Raw genomic sequence first — 22,189 nt, 5'->3', positions numbered from 1 at the left:
CACTCAATAACAGACCTAAAAGTGGCCATTCTTCCACAGGAAAACTTCAAAACCAGACTCCAAGGTGAAAGCGCAGAACTGGAATTAATTTGCAAACTGGACACCATCAGATTAGGCCTGAATAAAGACTGGGAGTGGTTGGACCATTACAAAGCCTAAACCTAATTTCCCCCTACGGTTACTCACACCTTCTTGTCAATGCTCGTTACCACTACAAAAGTGATTTTTTCCTCCCTTGGTATCCCCCTGTTAATTGAACTGACCTCTCACTTGGTAAAGCAACTCCCATCTTTTCATGTATTTATACCTGCTCCTGTATTTTCCACTGCATGCATCTGATGAAGTGGGTTCTAGCCCATGAAAGCTTATGCCCAAATAAAGGTGTTAGTCTCTAAGGTGCCACAAGGACTCCTCATTGTTTTTGCTTATACAGACTAACATGGCTACCACGTTGAAAACCATCTTGGCTAGGACCATTGTGGGAGCCATCTTTGTTTAGGGCACAGTGAGGCTTCATCTTCCATAGGGGGAAGGCTGGCAGCCATCTTAGATATGGGAAAAAGGCACAAAGAGAGAGAGGCTTCACCCCTTTGACCAGTAGCCTAGTGGTTAGAGCACACGCCTGGGACACAGGCGAAACAGGTTCAAATTCCACCCCTGCCCCATGGGGAGAAAGGGTCTCCCTGAGTTTAGAGGGAAGCCTGTGGACGATGGGGGTGCTCCAGCCCCAGGAGCCTCTCCACCTCTCCTGTTAAATCTGCATCACTTTATGTAAAACACACTCACTGGGCCACTGAGCACAGGGGCAGACGCGTAGCCTCTGCCTGCCACCTCTGTGGTACTGAAAACCGGGATCTCCTGAGCCTGTGGCACTGCCAAGTGCACTGAACACTGTGATGCAGAGAGATTGTCTGCTGAGAGCTTTACAAAGACAATGTGTGCCTCGGTTTCCCTCTCTCCTTTGCATCGCCATCCAATGGAGGGACGGGGAAGTGTTAATGCTGCTCTTGGAGCAGCATGGGCAACATGAGATGTGTCTAGGGGCTCGTCTACACTTACAACTCCACTATAGCACTCCTGTGCTGATGCTACCTACACCAACAGGAGAGGTTCTCCTGCCACTGTAATTAATCCACCTCCCTGAGAGGCCATAATTAGATCTTCCAGCAACCTAGCATTGTCTACACCAGGGGTTAGGTGGCTTAACCACACCGCTCAGGAGGATGGCTTTTTCACATCCCTGAGCGATGGAGTTAACAACTTAATTTTCTAGTGTGGACCAGGCCTAGGGTGGATGAATGGGTGACTGAACTGGGTCAAACTGACTTAGATCAACAGAGGAGCTGGAAAGCCCATAAGTCACTCCTAATGACTGAACAAGCAACACCTAACCTGAGGAAACTGGGCAGGCAGAAGATATGACCTCAATGGGAGAAGAACAAAGGAGAAAGGGGTGAAGTGGCTGGAATAACATCAGCGGTTCAGAGAGAGACACAGGGCTCTCCCACCTGGGTTTCAGGCCTGCTCTATACTAGGAAAGTAAGTTGGTGTAACTACGTCACTCAGGAGTGTGAAAAACCAGGCCTGGAAGAAGCAAATATGGTTCCTCCAGCAGCGTTGCTCAAGGGAGACGTGGCTATGTTGTAACCTTCATTTCACCAGGCTGCCCTAAGCACTTTCAGACGCCATAGGCCAGGGGACAGAGAAATTGTTACCTGGTGTCACCGCAAATAGGACCAGCCTTGCGCCCGGAAGGGCCATGGAACAAGCCTTCCACAGGAGTCTGGCTTGGCCGGATTCGCTGCCGGAGCCATGGAGAGAGACAGAGATTGCTGCCTCTCACCATGAGGCCAGAGTCGTGGAGGCCACATGCCAGCCCCTGGGGGGTTCTGTGGGGTCTGGCGCACTAAAGGGTCACTCTCAAGGGCGGGGTTACAGATGGGGCATTGACCAGAGCCTGGGAACCCATGACACTGTGGCCTATGTCCTTTTGTAGATCTGATCCTCAGTGCCAGCCATCTTGAATTAGGGTAGCCTGCATCTGAATGGGGCAGAGGGGAAGGGGTGAGAGACCATGACCCATGTGCTCACACCTGCACATGCATGGTTGGACAGCTATGCTGCACTGCCCCCAGCACAGCATGCTGCCCCATGGATGCTGGCCCGGCAGGTTGCAGAACCAGGTGGGCCTGTCCCATGGCCGGAGCTGCTGGCATACCTGGAGGCGGCGACGGGAAATCAATGTGCAAGATGGTGCTTTTCTGTGTGTTGTAAGAGACCAGGGGCAGTGAGGGATTGCAAAAGAGAGAGGCGGGGGGGAATACACATACCCCCCCCTCCCCATACACACATGCCCACCCACACACCTGAGTGCTGGAGGCATAAGGAAATGAGATAAAAAGAATAAACCCATGTGTGTTTGTCTGACCAAGGCCAGGAAGATAAAAACAACAAGGAATCGCAGAGCAGAGTAACACAAACACACTGCCATGGAGAGTCGGGGGAGGGGGGGAGATAGATAGATAGATACAGGGGGTGGATGGGGATAGATAGCACCTATTCCAGGGGTTCTCAAACTGGGAGTTGGGACCCCTGATGGGGTTGCAAGGTTATTACATGGAGGGTTGTGAGCTGTCAGCCTCCACCCCAAGCCTCCAGCATTTATAATGGTGTTAAATATATTAAATTTATTTTTTATTTATAAGGGGGGGGTTGCACTAAGAGGCTTGCTGTGTGAAAGGGGTCACCACTACAAATGTTGGCGAACCACTGGCCTATTCAATGACATACGTCCCCAGCTATCTCTCCCCATACACACCCCTTCGATCTAACTCCCAATGGTGATGGTGTCACCAGGACTCCATGTCTCCATCCCAGCCCCAGCTGCCTTTCTGGAAGCTGCTTTATCCAAATACAAAGGATTGGTCTCAGTACAAGGGTAAGTGGATGAGTCTCAGATCGGCCTGAGGGCTAATGGTCCCCTGGATCTCAGAATCTGTCCCTCCTGGCTGCTGAACCCCCACCCCCCGGGAGCCCAGCCCCACAGGGTCTGTAACCTGGGCTGGCAGCTCCCCCTGGGGACCCAGCTCTTTAACTCAGCGTCTGGGGCTGCCAGGTTTATGGGCACCTTATCAGCCCAGGCATTACAGATCAGCCCTGAAATCCAGCCCCTTCCCCTGCTCATTTAACTCCAGGCCTCCTTTTATCCTTGTTAACAAAGGGCTCAGCCGCTCCCAGGCCTGGGATGCCTGAGGGACCTACAGGGCTGTGTCCATAGGGAACAGGGGAGAGCAGAGAGGGTCAAAACAGGTCTCGCTCAGCACAGAGACGCAGCCATCTCTGGGATGGGGCAGGGGGGCTGCTTATACAGGGATCCCATGAGACACAGCCCCACTGGCATGGAGCCCAGGGGGACCCCCTGCCGGGTGCTGAGATGTGGCCCCTCCAGGTAAGGCTCAGGGGCTGTTTAGATGGGTGGCCCCCTCGCCTGGTGCTGAGACACGATCCCTCCAGGTGGGGCATGAGGAGACACGTACATAAGGTCCTCTTGACACTTGGCTTGGAGATGTAGCCACCTCTGGGGTGAGGCGCTGGGGCTGTTTAGCTAAGTGCAGGCTGCAGAACAGCCTATGAATGAGCTGTACATGGGTAATGCCCCCCCCCTGTATTGCCGCAGCTGCCCCAGCCGTCTGGGTGTGTGTGTGCATTGGGGGGGACTGGAGGCTCACAGGAATGTGGGGGCGGGGTCTGGAGGTTCCTGGGGGTACGGGGCTGGAGGCTGTGAGATGGGCGGGGGGGAGGCTGGAGGATCCTGGGGAATGATGTGGCGTGCGGGGTCCTAGAGGTGTGTGTGGGTGGGGAGGGGCTGGAGTCTGGATGCTCCTAGGGGATGCTGCGGGGGCGGAGGCTCCCGTCCCTTCCCGTCCCAAGGGTGGCCGGGGGCGGGCCTCTCCGGTTTCCCCGCCCCGGGAGCAGCCCGCACCTCCCGCAGGTTAAAACACCCGGAGCCGGGATCCAGCTGCAGCGCCTCCACCAGACCCTCTAGTTCCCGTGGACTCGGACCCGATCCCGTCTGACAGCTGCAGCTCTGAACCCTCCTAGAACCGAATTGACCCGCGACTACCCCGACCCCCCTCTCCGATCCCTCCCCGCCATGGGAGACCCCTTCCACCGCTCCCTGCTGCGCACCCCTCGTGGCCGGTTCCGCGTCTCGCTGCCCCCGGGGGGTGAGTTCCTGCTGGGGACCCCGGAGCCCCTGAGTCGGCCGGGCGCCGCTGGTGAGTCCGGGGACCTGGGCGGTGTGGGAGTGGAGAGAGATAGGTCCCTTCCGCAGCTCCAGGAGGGAGGGGAGGTGTCTAGGACTCCTGGGTTCTAGTCTCAAGTCTGGGAGGAATGGGGGAGGGGGGACTCAGGACTTCTGGGTTCCGTGCACTGAGGGAGGCTAGGCCAAGGGGACGCTGAGCCGGGGTCCTTAAATTCCTCAGGGGCAGGTGCCTCACCAGGAGAGAATTGTCCTAGGGAACTGCCCACCACCCCACCCTGCCACGGGCCCTGGGATGGGGATGATCCAGTGGTGAACCAAGGGAGATCCCACAGGAACGGGGGGAGGGGGAAGAGTTTTCTGAGTGTCTCTCACCCTAATCCAGAGCCCTTTGCTAAGAGGGGGGCTCGGCCGTGCCAGAAGGCAGAGGAGCCTGTCCGAGGGCAGAGGGTGGCGAGGCCTTGGACAGATTATTCTGTGTCTAGTACCTGGCACTGTGGGGGGCGTGGCCTATGGCCAGGGCCCCTAATGAGCCAATTGTGATTTATTATCTAATGTGACCCAGGCCACAGAACATCCCCCAAATCTCCCCAAATTGAGCATTTCAGTCCTCAGGGGCTTAGCTGCTGTGTGCCACGGTCAGAGAACAGGAGAGCCGTGGGGGGCTCGTCTGTGCCCCACTTCATGCCCCTTCCATCACACAGGGCCATTGCTGTCCCCCCCATTCATGTGGGAGTCTGGGTTGGGACATCAGGGCCTCTTCTCCCAGGGCAATGCTCCCCTGTACAGCTAGGCAGAGGGGGCCCTGCAGAGCCCTTTGTTTATGTGTGTTCTGTACCTGGCTGGCTCTGCCCCAACACGCTCAGGTGTTTAGGCCAGATGTGCGGCCCAGACTGTGTGTGTGTGTGGGGGGGGACAACGACTACTGGGCACTTCTGGGGTCTAATCAGTGGGGCCACAGGCCCCCAGGGAAAGGCCAGGTCCACTTCCTCCCACCCCAAGTTATTCGATAATATTTGCCCTGTGTTTTAGTGCAGATAAATGGCCCACTCCTCCATGGGTGTGATTTCCTCCTGTAATTAACCATTAACCAGGGCAGCCTGTTTGCATAGCAGGAACCCTCCCTGCACTTGTAGGAGGTCAGGCCGGGGTTGGACACTGTGGGTTAGGGATGACTGGCTTGTGCTCCTGTCTGTCTGTCTCCAGCGGTGGTCCCTCATTCTCCAGGTTAGTTGTCTACATGCGAGGTTAATCGGGACAAGTTGTTCTGGAATCATCATTCCCGATTAATCCCACGCGCAGACAAATCCACTCCCACAGAACAAACTAATGTAGCGGCCTCAGTATCTCTCGAAGTGTTTGCCATCCTCCTCCACCTCTGAGAGGGAAATACACCAGCTCCATTGCCTAGCAGGGCAGCGGAGACACAGACAGCTGGGGCGGCCAGGGCAGAGCAATGAGAATTGAACCAGCTGCACCAGTGTCTCCAAACCACTGCCCCCTTCTCCACAGAGGCCATGTCTGCATGTCTTACAGCGGCACATCTATACTGCACGGCAGCACTGCTCTAACGTCTCCTGTGTAGCTGCTCTGTGCTGGCGGGAGAGAGCTCTCCTGTCAGCCTAATTAAACCACCCGCAACGAGCGGCAGTAGCTGTCGTCAGGAGAGTGTCTCCTGCCCACATAACATTGTCCACACCGGCGCTTCTATTGGTGCAATTTATGTTGTTTATAGGGATGGTTTTTTCACATCCCCTGAGTGACATAAGTGCTAGTGTAGACATGGCCTAAACTAGCCTGCAACAAGCTACTTCTAAAAGGTTTGTCTACAGTTGAAGGTTAATCTGAATTAAGGGAAGGTAAGACCAGGGCAGTTAGTAAGACGTTTCTTACCGTCAATGGATGCAGGGAAAAGAAGTGACGGGCTTAACCTGCAAGAAGGAAGATGTAGGTTAAATTTTAGGAAAACACTTTCTAGCTGTCAGGGTCATTCAGCTCTGGAATCAGCTTCCCAGGGAGGTCGAGGAATGCCCATCATGGGAGGTTTCAGCACAGGCTGGACAAGCCCCTGTCAGGGTTGGTCTGGGTTTCCCTGGTCCTGCCTCAGCATGGGGGGCTGGGCTAGATGACCTCTTGAGGTCCCTTCCACAATCCTACAACATAGCTAGGGTGCAAATTTAAAGTGCAGTTGCTGCCTGTACAGGACACTACAATGTCTTACTTCTGTTTGAAGGTGGAGTAAGAGGAAACAGAAACTAGGCACTTCTGTTCTGGAATGGCAGCATCCACACACTGAGTTAATCAGGAATAGCTGTTGTGCTTTAAATTCACACCCTATCTTAATCTACAGGCTTGTCTGCACCTGAGAGTTAATTCAGATTACATCTCTTTGTTCTGTGCAGGGCCTAGCACAATGTGGCCGTGGTCCATGACAGAGACACCACAATACACATCATAACAATGTGTAGATGCAGCAGGGTGGATGGGGCTTGTGCCTTCATGCCGGGGGCACAAAAGCACCAGGGGCTTTGGCTGTATCGCTGCCTCTGCAGGGAATTGGGATACCAATTCTATCAGCCATGATGAGCAGGAAATAAACTCCACAGTGCAGGCCCTTCGGCCCTCCACGGCAGGGGCACCGAGACACTGGCCTCGTCATGCTCAGCACTGTCTCCTAAGCAGCTATCTAGCCTCATAAGCAGCCTGCAGCCTCTCCACAGCCTGGAGATAGGCCCACGGGCTCCTCAGCCAGGGAACGGAGCTAGGCACCGGAGCTGCCCAGCAGTCTAGTGGTCAGAGCACTCCCCTGAGGTGCAGGAGAATGAGGGTCAAACCTCTGCCCCCCTCAGTGCAAGGACTGGCAGAGCTGCACTCCCATCCAGGCTGTAAAGGAGGTTGGGGTGTGGCTCCCCTGCCAAAGCTGGGCCTGAGGATAAAACAGTCCTCTGAGGAGGGGTCCGTGAGACTAGCTGGGGTCCCACTCTACCCCCTGCCTATGAGGGATGCTAGGGCAGGGTGTTTTCAGTCTCTGGGTGAAGCTGATCCATGGCATGAACTGCAGTTAAAGTCTTTAGACACAGGGACTAGACCCAGCTGGTCTTATCTCCTGGGGACAAGCCAACCCCACCAAGCCATCTTGCAAGTCACAGGCCGGGTGTGCGCCAAGGAACGTTTGTTTGTACCAAGAACAGCAGCTTCAGCAGGAGAGACTGAACCAGCCCCATGCTAGCGAGCAGGGCATGGCCTTGGGAAGGGGAGACCTAGTTATTGTGTAAACCAGGCCAGACACCTAACTCGGAGAGTCCCGACCCTGGGGGGAAAGGCCCCGTATCCCCTCATCCAGACGGAACAGCCTCGCCCATGTCCCACAGCCCAGCCCGTCCTGGGGCTGGGTTAGCCAGAGACCCCAAGGGACCAGGCCCCATATCCCATTCCTGTTCTTCCAGCCCCCACAGCCCTGCCCGTCCTGGGGCTGGGTTAGCCAGAGACCCCGAGGGACCAGGCCACATATCCCATTCCTGTTCTTCCAGCCCCCACAGCCCTGCCCGTCCTGGGGCTGGGTTAGCCAGAGACCCTGAGGGACCAGGCCCCATATCCCATTCCTGTTCTTCCAGCCCCCACAGCCCTGCCCGTCCTGGGGCTGGGTTAGCCAGAGACCCCGAGGGACCAGGCCCCATATCCCATTCCTGTTCTTCCAGCCCCCACAGCCCTGCCCGTCCTGGGGCTGGGTTAGCCAGAGACCCTGAGGGACCAGGCCACATATCCCATTCCTGTTCTTCCAGCCCCCACAGCCCAGCCCGTCAGCAAAGAGCCAGCTGCTGTCAGAAGCTTTGGGCCACGTTAGGTACTTGCAGATGGTGATCATGTCATTGCTTAGTCTCTTGGCTAAGGCCTGGTGTAAACGGAGCCTTCAGTGAGATTAGGAGGATGGGCCAGCCCTGCGGGTGTCTGAGCTCGGCTGACTGTGGACATGTTACTGAGTTTGTCGAGGGGCACAGCCATATCTGGGGTGCTGAGACATTACAGAGCGTGAGGTGCTCAGACACTGGGGGTGGGGGTGGGGGGGGGGAAAGAAAAGTGCCTGAGACCTGGTCGGCGCCACAGACCTAGATGGATAGAACTGCGTCACTCAGGGGTGCGACAAGCCTGCCCCCCAGGCGATGTTGTGACACCCACCTCACCCCCTGCAGGCAGCGCTGTGTCACCAGAGCGTGTCTCGGGGAGTGGATTAACTACACTTTCTCCTGATGCTGCGCTTTCAGGGAAGACCTGCCCTTCAATAAATCAGCTTCTCGCTGAAAACAGGTTTTCCAGCCCTCGGACGATCCTTGTCACTCTTTCCTGAATCCTTCCCAATTTATCAGCGTCCCTTTGAAGCGTGGACACCAGAACTGGGCAAGCTATCCAGTCTCAAGCTCACCAATGCCGTATGCAGAGGTGCCACCTCCCCCACTCCTACTCACTAGTGCCCCATTTGTACCCAGTTACTCCTTTTCACCCTGAGTGGCTGGTCAGTTTGGGTCCCAGGGGAGGTTCCCGTTGGACGCAGGACCTGACGGAGTCATATTGCCTTTCGTACAGTCTTGTTTGTTCATTCCTTGTAAATAAAGTCCTGCTTCTCCAAACACAGGAGAGACCAGGAACAAAGTGAGCTGTTCCTTAGCTTGCAGCCCCAACCCCGTTAGCCACCAGACCCAAAAGCTCTGGCCGGCTTTTTCCAGCATCACACCCTGCTCACAGGCTTTCTTGCTGTTTGCCTCTGCCCCTCTCTCTTTGTTCCCAGTTTGAGCCAGCCGGTTCTCCTTTCCCTCAGCCACACGTCGGCAAAACAAGCCCCCTCTCCCCACAAGATGCAGGTTTTGGGGCAGAAGATTAGGCCTTGTTATAGGAGTGGCCCCTGAAGCATTTCTTACAGCTATGGTGTGGGCTAAAACCTCACAAACACTTGCAAACTCAGCCCATCGCAAGAGTTCACCCAGCTCAGAGCACCCTGGGCTAGGCCAATGACTTGTCTGTGTCTGAAGCAGCTTTGTGTTTCGTTAAAAGTGTAGCAGCTTCCAGAAGGGCAGACAGTCGTTATCCAAAGCCATGATCCCCCACTTCCCCTGGTAGTTTGTGTAGCTAGATATTCATCGCATGGTTAACCATGGGAACACCGCAGACACTCAGGTTCAGTTGGTCTCTGCTGGGACACCCCCGCCCAGTTCTCTCCAGAATCACAGTCCAGCTGCCCATCTTATGCCTGTTCCCTCCTGTTCTAAGCGCGTCTGTATCTGTTGGGCCTGTATTACTGACCTGGTGTTCAGCTGCATTGAAATGCCCAGCCAGGTGTTGGTTGTACTAGCAATGCTCTTCTCTCTCCCTAGCCCGGGACCCTGGGGGGAAAGTTCCTGCCTCCCCTGCCCAGCCCAGAGAGAGGCCAGCCCTGTGACACTGCCGGGAAAGGCCCTGTGCCCCATTCCCTGTGGCTGGAGCTGCTGATCTCAGGATCAACGTGTCTCCTATTTCTGGCACTGTAGTTTCGATGCCTGTGGGTTTGGCTCTGACCTCAGGGGTTCACACGGCAGTGCTGGTATCGGAGCGTGCATCCGGGTGTCGCGAATTCTCCCTTAGGCCAAACAAGGGGCACTGGGGGTTAATTGCTTAGCTGCATATTTTAAAACACTCCTGTAATTAAGCGATTCCCCAAGGGAACCCAAGTGCCAGGGATGGGCTGGCATTTATTACCCAGTGAAGTGGGAGCTGCAGTTTCTGCTTAAAACCTGAAATCTCCAGAGGCTCAACAACCCACCCAAAAGCCAAACCAGCCTGAAATGTGGCAGGTTCGGTTGGGCGTGGTGGTGGTTGGGGGAAGGTTGGGGGGGAAATGGGATGCTGATTGCAGAAAGATTTCCTGAGTAGGGTGTCCCTCCCCCATCCCAATATTAGGGGGTTTGTCCTATAAAGGACCCTATTCCTGCCCCATCCCGATTTTCACACAATACTTGTTTCCAGGGAAGTGGGAGTGAATCTGAGCTATCAGTGAGAGGCTCCATATAGAAGCCAGGAGTCCTGACAGCCAGCTTTACTCGCTGCTCTAACCCACCAGACTCCCCTTCCCTCCCAGAGCCAGGGGAGAACCCAGGAGTCCTGGCTTCCAGCTCCCTCCGTTCTAACCTTCTGAACTCCACTCCCCTCCCAGAGCTGGGGAGAAACTGGGAGTCCTGGCTTCCAAATCCCCGCCTCCACTCTAACCCACCAGACCCCACTCCCCTCCCAAAGCTGGGGCGAGAACCCAGGCGTCCTGTTGAGTCAGTCAGGCATGCTAGGGGAACGGAACACAAGCTAGCGGAGGTGGGAATGCCTTGGGGCTGTGGGGGCTGAGGCCCCAGAGCAGCAGCATCTGGGGACAGAACACAATGGTTTGTATGTGCCCAGGGAGATATGACAGAGCGTCATGCTCCTGAGCACATCCGGTCCCACCACCCCTCCTGCCCCACGGCAGCTGAGTTGGGTCAGCGAGTGGCATAACAGGTTGGGCTGGTCAGGGCTGCCCCAGGGCCCAGTCTGGCGACAGCTCCATGCACATAGATGCCTGGCACAGCTTCCCCCACTTCCCTGGGCTGGGGGAGGGAGGTTCACTGGCTCCTGGGCTCTAATCACTAGACCCTACTCCCCACCCAGAGCCAGGGAGACAACCCAGGAATCCTGGCTCCCAGACCCCCTGCTCTAACCACTAGCCCCCCTCCCCTCCCAGAGCTGAGGAGAGAACCCAGGAGTCCTGCGCTAACCCCTCTCCTGTTCCCTCACAGGCCAAAGCTTCTGCATCCCTATCACCGAGATGGTCGGGGTGCAGCTGGGCGGGTCTGGTTCGTCCCTCACAGTGGAGGGAAACCAATTCACAGGTGAGTCAGGTGGTGAGGCTGTGGGGGCTGTGGGGCAGGCTGTGGGGGCTGTATTTGAAGCATCCGAGACTGTCAGCAACTGATGAGGTGGCAGTGCCAGCCAGCGGAGATGGGTTTGGGGACAGGGCCGGGCAGCGGAGATGGGTTTGGGGGACAGGGCCGGGCAGCGGAGATGGGTTTGGGGGCAGGGCCAGCCAGCGGAGATGGGTGTGGGGACAGGGCCGGGCAGCGGAGATGGGTTTGGGGGCAGGGCCGGGCAGCGGAGATGGGTTTGGGGGCAGGGCCGGGCAGCGGAGATGGGTTTGGGGACAGGGCCGGGCAGCGGAGATGGGTTTGGGGACAGGGCCGGGCAGCGGAGATGGCTTTGGGGGCAGGGCCGGGCAGCGGAGATGGGTTTGGGGACAGGGCCGGGCAGCGGAGATGGGTTTGGGGGCAGGGCCGGGCAGCGGAGATGGGTTTGGGGGGCAGGGCCGGGCAGCGGAGATGGCTTTGGGGGACCGGGCCGGGCAGCGGAGATGGGTTTGGGGGCAGGGCCGGGCTGCGGAGATGGCTTTGGGGACAGGGCCGGGCAGCGGAGATGGGTTTGGGGGACAGGGCCGGGCAGCGGAGATGGGTTTGGGGGCAGGGCCGGGCAGCGGAGATGGGTTTGGGGGACAGGGCCGGGCAGCGGAGAAGGGTTTGGGGACAGGGCCGGGCAGCGGAGATGGGTTTGGGGGACAGGGCCGGGCAGCGGAGATGGGTTTGGGGGACAGGGCCGGGCAGCGGAGATGGGTTTGGGGGGCAGGGCCGGGCTGCGGAGATGGGTTTGGGGGACAGGGCCGGGCAGCGGAGATGGGTTTGGGGACAGGGCCGGGCAGCCGAGATGGGGTTGGGGGACAGGGCCGGGCAGCGGAGATGGGTTTGGGGGACAGGGCCGGGCTGCGGAGATGGGTTTGGGGGACAGGGCCGGGCAGCGGAGATGGGTTTGGGGGCAGGGCCGGGCAGCGGAGATGGGTTTGGGGGACAGGGCCGGGCAGCGGAGATGGGTTTGGGGGACAGGGCCGGGCAGCGGAGATGGGTTTGGGGGACCGGGCCGGGCTGCGGAGATGGGTTTGGGGGCAGGGCCGGGCAGCGGAGATGGGTTTGGGGGACAGGGCCGGGCAGCGGAGATGGGTTTGGGGGGCAGGGCCGGGCAGCGAAGAAGGGTTAGCGCGCAGGGCCGGGCAGCGGAGATGGGTTTGGGGACAGGGCCGGGCAGCGGAGATGGGTTTGGGGGACAGGGCCGGGCAGCGGAGATGGGTTTGGGGGCAGGGCCGGGCAGCGGAGATGGGTTTGGGGACAGGGCCGGGCTGCGGAGATGGGTTTGGGGACAGGGCCGGGCAGCGGAGATGGGTTTGGGGGCAGGGCCGGGCAGCGGAGATGGGTTTGGGGGCAGGGCCGGGCAGCGGAGATGGCTTTGGGGGACAGGGCCGGGCAGCGGAGATGGCTTTGGGGGCAGGTACAGGCAGCAGGACAGGATGGGGTGAGGCAGGTTGGAGCAATGGAAACGGGGGACAGAGACTAATGGGAGTGACTGACCCCCCCCCCATCCCCAGGGCAGCTGCTCTGCGGGGGTCAGAGCCCACAGCCGTGGGCTCGGACCCCCCGTCTCTGGTTCCTCCCAGTTTTCTTCGTGCAGCGGGAGAAGCGTCAGCGCTGGAGCCTGGGCTCCCTGGAGTTCACTGTGACCCCCGGCTCAGGGCTGGCTCCACGCTGGGTCGATGCCCTGCAGCGTAGCATCCAGCTGCATGGTCAGTACTGGGGGGGGGGGTGCGGTCAGTAGTGGGGGACAATACTGGGGGGCTGGTCAATACTGGGGGGACCGGTCAGTAAGGGAGGGGGGACTGGTCAATACTGGCGGGGACCTGTCAGTAAGGGAGGGGGGACTGGTCAATACTGCGGGGGACCGGTCAGTACTGGGGAGGGTGGCGGTCAGTAAGGGGGGCAGCAGTGGGGGGTACTAGTCAGTAGCCTCGGGGAGGAGGCACTGGAGCAGGCTGTGGAGCCAGAGGGTCCCTGGGGATTGCAGCAGTCTGGTTATTTCCCACTCCCAGGGTCAGCAGTTCTGGGGACCCCTCCCCACCCGTGATGGGCAGAGGCGGGGAAGCTGTGACCCTCTCCATGGGTCTTGGCGCCAGCATCCTGGTCTGGACCCAGAGCAGCCGCTCCGGTGGAGGGGACTGTGGGTTGGGACATCCCTATGGCAGGGTGGGGGGAAGGACCTGTGCTCCAGGAACGCCCCACTCCATCACGCACCCCACCCAGGAACCGGTGATGCTCTTTCTGCTCCTCCTCAGGTGTGACACGCCCCAGGAAGCTGCTGGTCTTCGTGAACCCTGGGGGGGGGCGGTGCCGCGCAGGTGAGATTTACCGGGACCGGGTGGCTGGGCTCTTTGCCCTGGCGGGGATCCAGACGGAGGTCATAGGTGAGTGCCCCCACAACATCCCCCCACATCCCCACCATTGCACTGTGCTGCTCCCTCCCTCTGAGTGACCCCCCCCCAGTCACAGACCCACAGGGTTGGTGCTATGCCCCCAGCTTGGGAACAGTCTCTGGGAAGGACCCTTCAGTGTGCCAGACCCTCCCGAGGTCTCTCTCTTCCTTCGGGGTACACACGGCCTCCCCCTCTGCTTGGACCGAGCCCCAGGGCTCCAGCCCTCCAGAGTCACACGAGAGCTCGGCCCAGCGAGGCTGCCGGGACAGACGCCTGCTAGAGACTCAGCTGTGCAGTGGGACTGATGAGGACAGAACGTAACAATAGCCAGGCTGGGTTGGACCAATGGTCCAGCTTGCTCCGTGTCCTGTCTGCTGACTGTGGCACGTGCCAGATGCTCCAGAGGGAATGGACAGAGCCAGGGGTTTATTGTGTGATCCATCCCCTGTGTCTAGTCCTGGCATCTGGCTGTCAGCAGCTCAGGGACACCCAGAGCAGGGGGCTGCATTTGGGGCCATCCTGGCTAACAGCCAGCCACGGACCCAGGCTCCAAGAATTTGCTTGTGTCCTCAGGGATGTATACATTGATCAGTGGCCAGCCTCGGACCTGTTTAGTCTCCGGCAGCGAGGCAACATTCACCACAACGTCTCTGGGCCTGCCCTGAGCCCACGCAGTCCTTTCCCACCCACCGGGTAACATGACCATGCACAGGGGAAACTGAGGCATGCATAGGGTTCATAAAAATAATACAGAAAATTCCCATTTTGTGACAGCCCCTCCCTCCCCATCCCTGACCAACTCCACCATGCTGCCCCCTTCCTCTGAAATCCCCCATCACCAGACATCCCCCACTGGGTCCCCTTCCTGAGTGACCACCCCACTTCACCGTGCTGTGCTGCCCCCTCCTGCTGAGACCTCCCACCCCTGCCCCATAAGCAATTCCCACCCTGCAACCCCTCCGTCCAAGTGCCCCCTGACTCCCTCCCACTCCCACCCAATACCCTCTCTGCTCAGTCACCCCCCCCATCTCCCCACAGAGACCCAGCGACCCCACGAGGCCCGAGAGCTCATCCTGCAGCGAGACCTGGGCGACCTGGATGGGTGAGAGACCCCTTTACCCTGCCCCCCCACCCAACCCTAGGATGGGGCACTCCCATTAACCCCCCCCAACCTCACATACCCCCTGGGCAGCCCCGTCCTCCCCCAGCCCCAGTAACCCCTAGGTCTCTGCCCCCCAGGCTGGTTTGCGTCGGAGGTGATGGGACATTTAACGAGCTTATGCATGCACTCATCTCCCGGACGCAGAGGAAGGCTGGGATTCCCGAAGACAACCCTACGGCCCCGCTCCTGCCCCCCCGGCTCCGCATCGGCATCATTCCTGCAGGTGTGCATGGGAGGAGAGGGGATAGTGGTGGGGAGCAGGGACTGGTGGAGATAGCAGACACGGGGGAGGTGGGCAGCGGTGGGGGAGGACGGGGGGAGCTGGTCGGAGGGAGGGCACTGGGGGCAGGTGGGGGCAGAAGAGGGGGTGGGGTGGAGGGGTTGTGGGGGGAGCTTCAGGGGGGCAGGGGCAGTGGCAGGTGGAGATAGCAGACACGGGGGAGGTGGGCAGCGGGGGGGGAGAGGACGGGGGGAACTGGTTGGAGGGAGGGCACTGGGGAGAGGTGGGGGCGGAAGAGGGGGTGGGGCAGGCCCCAGGGGATGACTCCCCCCATTCTCTCAACCCAGGCTCCACGGACTGCATCTGCTTCGCCACGGTGGGGACCAACGACCCCGTCACCTCCGCCCTGCACATCATCATCGGTACAGGATGCCTGGCTCCTATCTGTGCACCTGGGAGGGGAGTGGAGTCTGGTGGGCCGGGGGGCTGGGAACCCGGACTCCTGGGTTCTCTGATGGCCCTGGGAGGGGAGTGGGGGCTGGTGGGTCTGGGGGTGGGTGCCTGGGAGCCAGGACTCCTGGGTTCTCTCCCCAGCTCTGGGAGGGGAGTGGGAGGTTGGTGGAGTAGAGTGGTGGGGTGAGGGGTGGAGGAGAGGCAGGACTCTGTGTATTTAGGTGCCCGTGCCCCCCCTTTGCCCCAGGGGACAGCCAGCCCCTGGACGTGTGCAGTGTCCACCACCACGAGCGGCTGCTGCGGTACGCGGTCTCGCTGGTGGGCTACGGCTTCTATGGGGACGTGGTGAGCGACAGCGAGCGGCACCGCTGGATGGGGCCAATGCGCTACGACTTCTCAGGTGCCGGGGGGCCCGGAGGGCGTGGCAGGGAGCCCCCAGCTGGGGTGTCCCCTTCTCCCAGGCCTGGGCAGTGGGGGGACCCCAGTGAGGGAGAGGCCAGTGGTCCCCCAGCCAAAGAGGGGGTGGGACTGGAGAGGGAGCCCCTGCCCCAGGATGGGGTGTGGAGGGGGGAATGGGCTCAGGGGATCCCCTCACCCAGCTGGGAATCCAGGGACTGACTGGGGGATGGGGCAGAAGGAGCCGGGCCTGAGACGTGCCATGGGGGTGGTCACTGCCCCCAGGGAATGTGCTGGAGAGGCCTAGCCAGAACAAGGCCGCCAGAGGGGAGGGGGCAGCGTGTCTGGGGGGAGGGAAGGAACGACCCTCAAGGGGGGGTTCTGTGTGTGTGTGTGTGGAGGGGGAAACAGTTTTTGACTAGAGCAGGCCATGCAAGGCTTTGAACCCTCCCCCTTATGCAGGGTTCAAGGCCGTGCTGTGTAACCGCAGCTACGAGGGCACTGTGGAGTTCCTGACGGTGGGGGGCACTGAGGCCAATCCCCGGGACCAGACGCGCTGCAGAGCAGGGTAGGTGGGGGTGGGATGCAGGGTGGGGGGACTGCTGGCCTGTGGGAGGGGCTGCTCTCCTGGGGGGGGGGGGGCCTGCAAGGCAGGGAGAGCAAGGGGGGGGGCTGCAGAATGGGATGGGGAGGCTAGTGTCCTGTGGGAGGGGCTGCAAGGTAGGGTAGGTGGGGGGATTGCAGATGGGCTGCTGGCCCATTGGGATGGACCTGGATTCCAGGGGGTGTGTGTGTCAATCCAGGACCTCATGCCCCCCAGCAGTGGCAGCCCAGAGCATTTTGAGAGAGTGTGTGTGACTTCCTGTCCCACCCACCCACAAACTAGTCTGCATCCATTAAATGTTCAAGCAGCTGCTCCCCCTCCCACTGATTGGCTCAGGCAGCATCAGTCATACTTGGGGCAGCTCTCCCCCACCACTCAGAGTGAGGGGCTCAGGCTCTCTGCAGACTCAGGCAGCATTGGTCACACCTGGGGCAGCTCCCCCAGCACGGCTCTGAGCCTGTGGAGGGGCTGGGGCCCTGGACACTTGCTGTCACAACCTCTTCCCTTGCAGCTGCCTTGTCTGCTCCGAGTCCAGTCACCAGCTCCTGGGGGACAGCAAGGAGAAGCTGCCGCAGCAGGAAGGCACTGGGGCTGCGGGTGAGCTGAGCACAGGGCAGGCATCCCTGCCCCTTGCACTAACAAGCCAGCTGGGGCCGCAGGAGCCTCTGGGGACACCCTAACTAGCTCGTGTAAACCCAGCTCAGTCTGGGGGCTCCTGCAATGACATGCAACAAAAGGAGGCTGAGCTGGGCCCAGAGCCACAGGCACCAGCAGATCTGGGGAGAGAACCCAGGAGTCCTGGTGTCCAGCCCCCCCCAACCCCCACGCTCTGACCCACCAGACCCCACTCCCCTCCCAGAGCCAGGGGAGAACCCAGGAATCCTGGTTCTGACTCCCTCCCCCCTCTGCTGTCACCCACTAGGCTCCCCTGAAGTCATGCAAAAGGGCACTGTCTCCCTGGTGCAGGCCAGGAGGGGGAGTGTCAGTCTGCCCCCAAACCAGCAAGTGGTGGTGGTGATTTGGGGCAGAGGGATCGGGGGGTAACGGTGTCTCTCCCCCAGCCAGCGAGTGGCAGAGGGATGGGGGTGATTTGGGGCAGAAGGATCGAGGGGTAACAGTGGCTCTCTCCCAGCCAGTGTGTGGCAGAGGGATGCAGGAGGGGTGTGTGTGGGGGTTGGGGCAGGGGGACCAGGGTATCTGTCTCTCCCCCAGCCAGTGTGTGGGGGAGGGATGGAGGGGTGTGGGGGTTGGGTGGGGGGGGGGCAGGATAACAGTGTCTCTCCCCCAGCCAGCGAGTGGTGGAGGGATGTGGTGGGATTTGGGGCAGAAGGATCGGGGGGGGGGGTAATGGTGGCTCTCCCCCAGCCAGGGTGTGGCAGAGGGATGGGGAGGGGGGAGGTGCGGGGGCTGGGGCAGGGGGACCAGGGTAACAGTCTCTCTCCCCCAGCTGGCGAGTGGTGGAGGGGGTTCAGGGCCAGGAGACTGGGGGTAAGGGTGTCTCTCCCCTAGCCAGCGAGTGATGGAGGGATGGGGGTAGGGGGTTCAGGGTAGGGAGACTGGGAGTAACAGTGTCTCTCCCCCAGCCAGCGAGTGGCAGCGGGAGCAGGGCCGTTTCCTGGCCATTAACTTGACCTGCATGAGCAGTGCCTGCCCCAAGAGCCCTGATGGCCTCTCGCCCAGTGCCCACCTAGCCGACGGCACGGCCGACCTCATCCTGGTGCGCGAGTGCTCAGCCCTGGGCTTCCTGCGTCACCTGAGTCGGCACATGGACCATCGGGACCAGGTGTGTGTTTGTGTGTGTGTGTGGGGGGGAGACCCCCAGGGCCCAGGAAGGGGGCAAGGGCCAGACCCGGGCCATGAGGAGGGTGCACAAGCCTGGAGTCACAGCCATGGGGTCAGCAGGTTGGGGGGGGGGGGGGGGTTGTAACGCTGAGTGGGAGGGGGGCAGGCTTGACCAGTGACTGTGGGGGTCACACCCTGGCCATTCTGGGTCCAGCCCCCGGGGGCTCCAGCATCAGGGGAGCAGCTGCCCCCCACCATGGGGGATGGGGCAGTCCCTCCCAGCAAGACTGGGTCATGACCCCCCAGGAGGGGCAGGGTCCCTCCCCAGGCCTCTCGCTCAGTCCAGCACCCCTCTTCCCTCTGCAGTTTGACCTGCCCTTTGTGAGTGTGCACCGGGTACGGGCCCTGCGCTTCACCCCCAAGCAGCTGGAGGACAGCGAGGAGGGGGAGCAGCCCGGCCACAGGGGGTGGAAGGGGCTTCTAGGGGGGCTGTGCTGTGGGGAGCAGCCACTGAGCTCCTGGAGCTGCGACGGGGAGACTCTGCCCCACGCCGACATCAGTGTCAGGTGAGTGTCCGTAGCCCCACGGAAGGGAGGGGAGGCCTGCGGCAGGGGGAAATGCTCCAGAGCAGGCCATGTCCATGCCATGAAAACCACTTGACAATGGCATACAGGGCTTCCCCGCCATGGCATTATGGGAGCTTCCCAAAGGATTGTGGGAGTTTGGTCCCTTTCTGCCCTCTAGGATTGTTGTTAGCAAGACACAAGCAGTAATTCTTCTGCTCCACTCCACACTGACAAGGCCTCAGCTGCAGGACTGGTTCCAGTGCTGGGCCCCACATTTCAGAAAGACGTGGGCAAATTGGAGACAGTCCAGAGAGCAAAAAACTCATCCAAGCGCTAGAAAACATGGAGCTGTGAGGGAAGATTGAAAAACCTGGGTTTGTTTAGTGTGGAGAAAAGAATTGGGGGGAGGGGGAACTGAGAAGCATTTTCAATTACATAAACGGTTGTCACAAGAGGGAGGGAGAAGACTCAGTCTCCTGCACCTCTGAGGGTAGGACAAGAAGCAATGGGCTTAAATTGCAGCCAGGGCAGTTTAGGTTGGACATTAGGAAGTTTTTCCTAAACAGCCGGGGTGGTTAAACACTGGAACAAATTGCCTAGGGAGGCTGTGGCGTCTCAGTGGAGAGGTTGAGAACAGGTTAGATGACCCCTGTCTGGTTATTACACAGTGCTACCTTGAGAGTAGGGGCTGGGACTAGGGGACCTCTCGAGGTCCCTTCCAGTGCTACCCTCTCCACAGCCCGATCGCATTAGCCTTTCACAGCCACGTCACACTGGCAGCTCACAGTCATCCTGTGATCGACCAACACAGGTCTTTCTCCTCTGTTGCTTCCAACCGGTCAGGCCCCAACTTGTAGCAAAAAGCCTTGGTGCTTGTCTCTGAGTGCAGGACCTGGCCCTGTGCACTATTACGTTTCCTCCCATTCCTGTCACTCCCACTTTCCAGGCTGCCCTGTTGATATCGTCTTTTGTCCACAGGGTGCACAGGCAGCTCATCCACCTGTTTGCCCGGGGCATCGAGCAGGGGATGGGCCTGCTTTAGGGGCCGCCTGGAGCTGCGCCCTGTGAGAGGGCTGTGCCCTCGCCCATCAACGGAGACCAAGAGCCCAGCAGGGCAACAGAGATGCTGTGGTCTGCGGGGACAGCCGCATGTCAGAGCCCTCTGTTTGCTCCCTGGCCCCCAGAGGGAGCTGTGCCGTGCTGGGTCAAACCATCCCCACCTGGCTGGCTCCAAGGTGGGGTGGGGACAGGGGCGGGACCCGCAGTTCTCTGCAGCGACCTGGAGGCTCAGGCCACCCCCACCGAAGCCCAACTGGACAGTAGCCACCCCTGCGGACGTTGTTTAACCAGCGCCACGTCTACGCTAACTTACATTGGTGTGAAGCCACCGCAGCAATCACAGTCGGTGGAGCGGGGTGGTTACATCGGCAGGAGCCAAAGTTCGGTGTTGACACTTTCAGTTAGGTTGACGTCAAGTGGCCTTGGGTCGACCTACCGCTGTATTGTAGCCCAGACCCCCGGGGGTAAGCGGGGACAGATATAATGTAGCTGGGGAGTGGGAACGATGGGGGGAAAGTAGAGAACTGGGCGGGGCTTCTGAACAAGCAGCTCAGTCACAAATAAAGGGAGAACGGGTCCCACTTGGCTGTATTTGATTTCCACCAGGGGTGGGGATCAGGGGCATCCGATGCCTTTGTGGTGGGGGTAGGCAGCAGGCCATTCCCCGACAGGCTGGAGGGCAGCCCTGGGCATGGATGGAGACTGGCCTCTGATTTAATGCCGACCCCCACCTCGGCAGCTATCACTAGGGCCATCCGAGTTACCAAGCGACACCCAGGAGAGCTGGGTGGCAGGGCCAGGCTCTGGGGAAGAAGCTGTCAGACCCCCAAGGGGCACAGGATGCAGCAGCCAGACAGACGGAGCCAAGGCTGATTCCAACAATCTCTGTTTACAAAACGGCGCCATTTACAAAAGCCCCAGGGCTGTGGCGGGGCTGGAATGTCTCAGCAGCAAAGCAAGCACAGAGTCCCGGGGCCAGGTGGCAGCAGTCGGCCCCACCGGAGCCAGAGGCTCTAAGCTCCCTCAGCCTGGTGTGGGGCCAGAGCCTAGGGCAGGGGCGGGCAGTGAGATGGGCTGTAAACATGACAGGCCCTTATGGTCCCAGGATGTGGGTGGGGAAGGGGATCTAGGCCCAATGCGGAGCAGGGACCTGGCTGGAGTGCATCTGGAGGGGCAGGGAATCCAGACCCAGGGAGCTGTAGGGGCTTGGAGGAAGGTGTAGATGGGATGGGTGGGGGGTTAGTGTCTGGGCAGGGGCTGCAGGAGACCTCAGTGAACCAGGACCTGGGCCCACTGGGGGGGAGGGCGGGGCCACAGAAATCGCAACCCATTTGGTTGTCCAGGACATATCCCCAGTGCCCAGCGCCACCCCCCCTGCCCGCCTCCCCCACCATGGTGTCCAGCTCCCCCAACCCTGCCCTTCTCTGCCAGCCCCCCCCACCCCGTCCCCAGCTCCCCCAACCCTGCCCTTCTCTGCCAGTCCCCCCCACCCCGTCCCCAGCTCCCCCAACCCTGCCCTTCTCTGCCAGCCCCCCCACCCCGTCCCCAGCTCCCCCAACCCTGCCTTCTCTTCCAGTCCCCCCCACCCCGTCCCCAGCTGTCCCATCCCCTGCCCTTCTCTGCCAGTCCCCCCACCCCGTCCCCAGCTCTCCCATCCCCTGCCCTTCTCTGCCAGTCCCCCCCACCCCGTCCCCAGCTCCCCCATCCCCTGCCCTTCTCTGCCAGTCCCCCCACCCCGTCCCCAGCTCCCCCACCCCTGCCCTTCTCTGCCAGTCCCCCCCACCCCGTCCCCAGCTCCCCCAACCCTGCCCTTCTCTGCCAGTCCCCCCCACCACGTCCCCAGCTCCCCAAACCCTGCCCTGATCTGCATGTCCCCCCACCCCGTCCCCAGCTCCCCCAACCCTGCCCTTCTCTGCCAGTCCCCCCCACCCCGTCCCCAGCTCCCCCAACCCTGCCCTTCTCTGCCAGTCCCCCCCACCCCGTCCCCAGCTCCCCCATCCCCTGCCCTTCTCTGCCAGTCCCCCCCACCCCGTCCCCAGCGGTCCCATCCCCTGCCCTTCTCTGCCAGTCCCCCCACCCCGTCCCCAGCTCCCCCATCCCCTGCCCTTCTCTGCCAGTCCCCCCCACCCCGTCCCCAGCTCCCCCAAACCTGCCCTTCTCTGCCATCCCCCACACCCCGTCCCCAGCTCCCCCAACCCTGCCCTTCTCTGCCAGTCCCCCCCACCCCGTCCCCAGCTGTCCCATCCCCTGCCCTTCTCTGCCATGCCCCCCCCCCCCGTCCCCAGCTCTCCCATCCCCTGCCCTTCTCTGCCAGTCCCCCCACCCCGTCCCCAGCTCCCCCATCCCCTG

The 22,189-nt window shown here is 60.6% G+C and overlaps 1 protein-coding gene across 1 annotated transcript; it reads left to right on the top strand.

The window, feature by feature from the left end:
* Positions 1-3,978: 3,978 nt before the first annotated feature.
* On the top strand, positions 3,979-21,256 carry LOC123349835 (ceramide kinase-like). The gene is made up of 13 exons (XM_044988060.1): positions 3,979-4,277; positions 11,053-11,145; positions 12,789-12,914; positions 13,461-13,589; positions 14,637-14,700; positions 14,838-14,983; positions 15,328-15,402; positions 15,681-15,833; positions 16,292-16,397; positions 16,945-17,030; positions 18,017-18,216; positions 18,582-18,781; positions 19,760-21,256. Exons 1-13 carry the CDS (start codon positions 4,154-4,156, stop codon positions 19,821-19,823), a joined length of 1,566 nt encoding a protein of 521 aa, XP_044843995.1. The 5' UTR covers positions 3,979-4,153; the 3' UTR covers positions 19,824-21,256.
* The last annotated feature ends 933 nt before the right edge of the window (positions 21,257-22,189 follow it).

The sequence above is a fragment of the Mauremys mutica genome, chromosome 15 (genome assembly GCF_020497125.1).
Source record: "Mauremys mutica isolate MM-2020 ecotype Southern chromosome 15, ASM2049712v1, whole genome shotgun sequence".
In the NCBI taxonomy this organism is placed as follows: domain Eukaryota; kingdom Metazoa; phylum Chordata; order Testudines; family Geoemydidae; genus Mauremys; species Mauremys mutica.
Note: the sequence above shows the minus strand (reverse complement) of the source record. Positions and strands in the feature narration are given on the sequence as shown.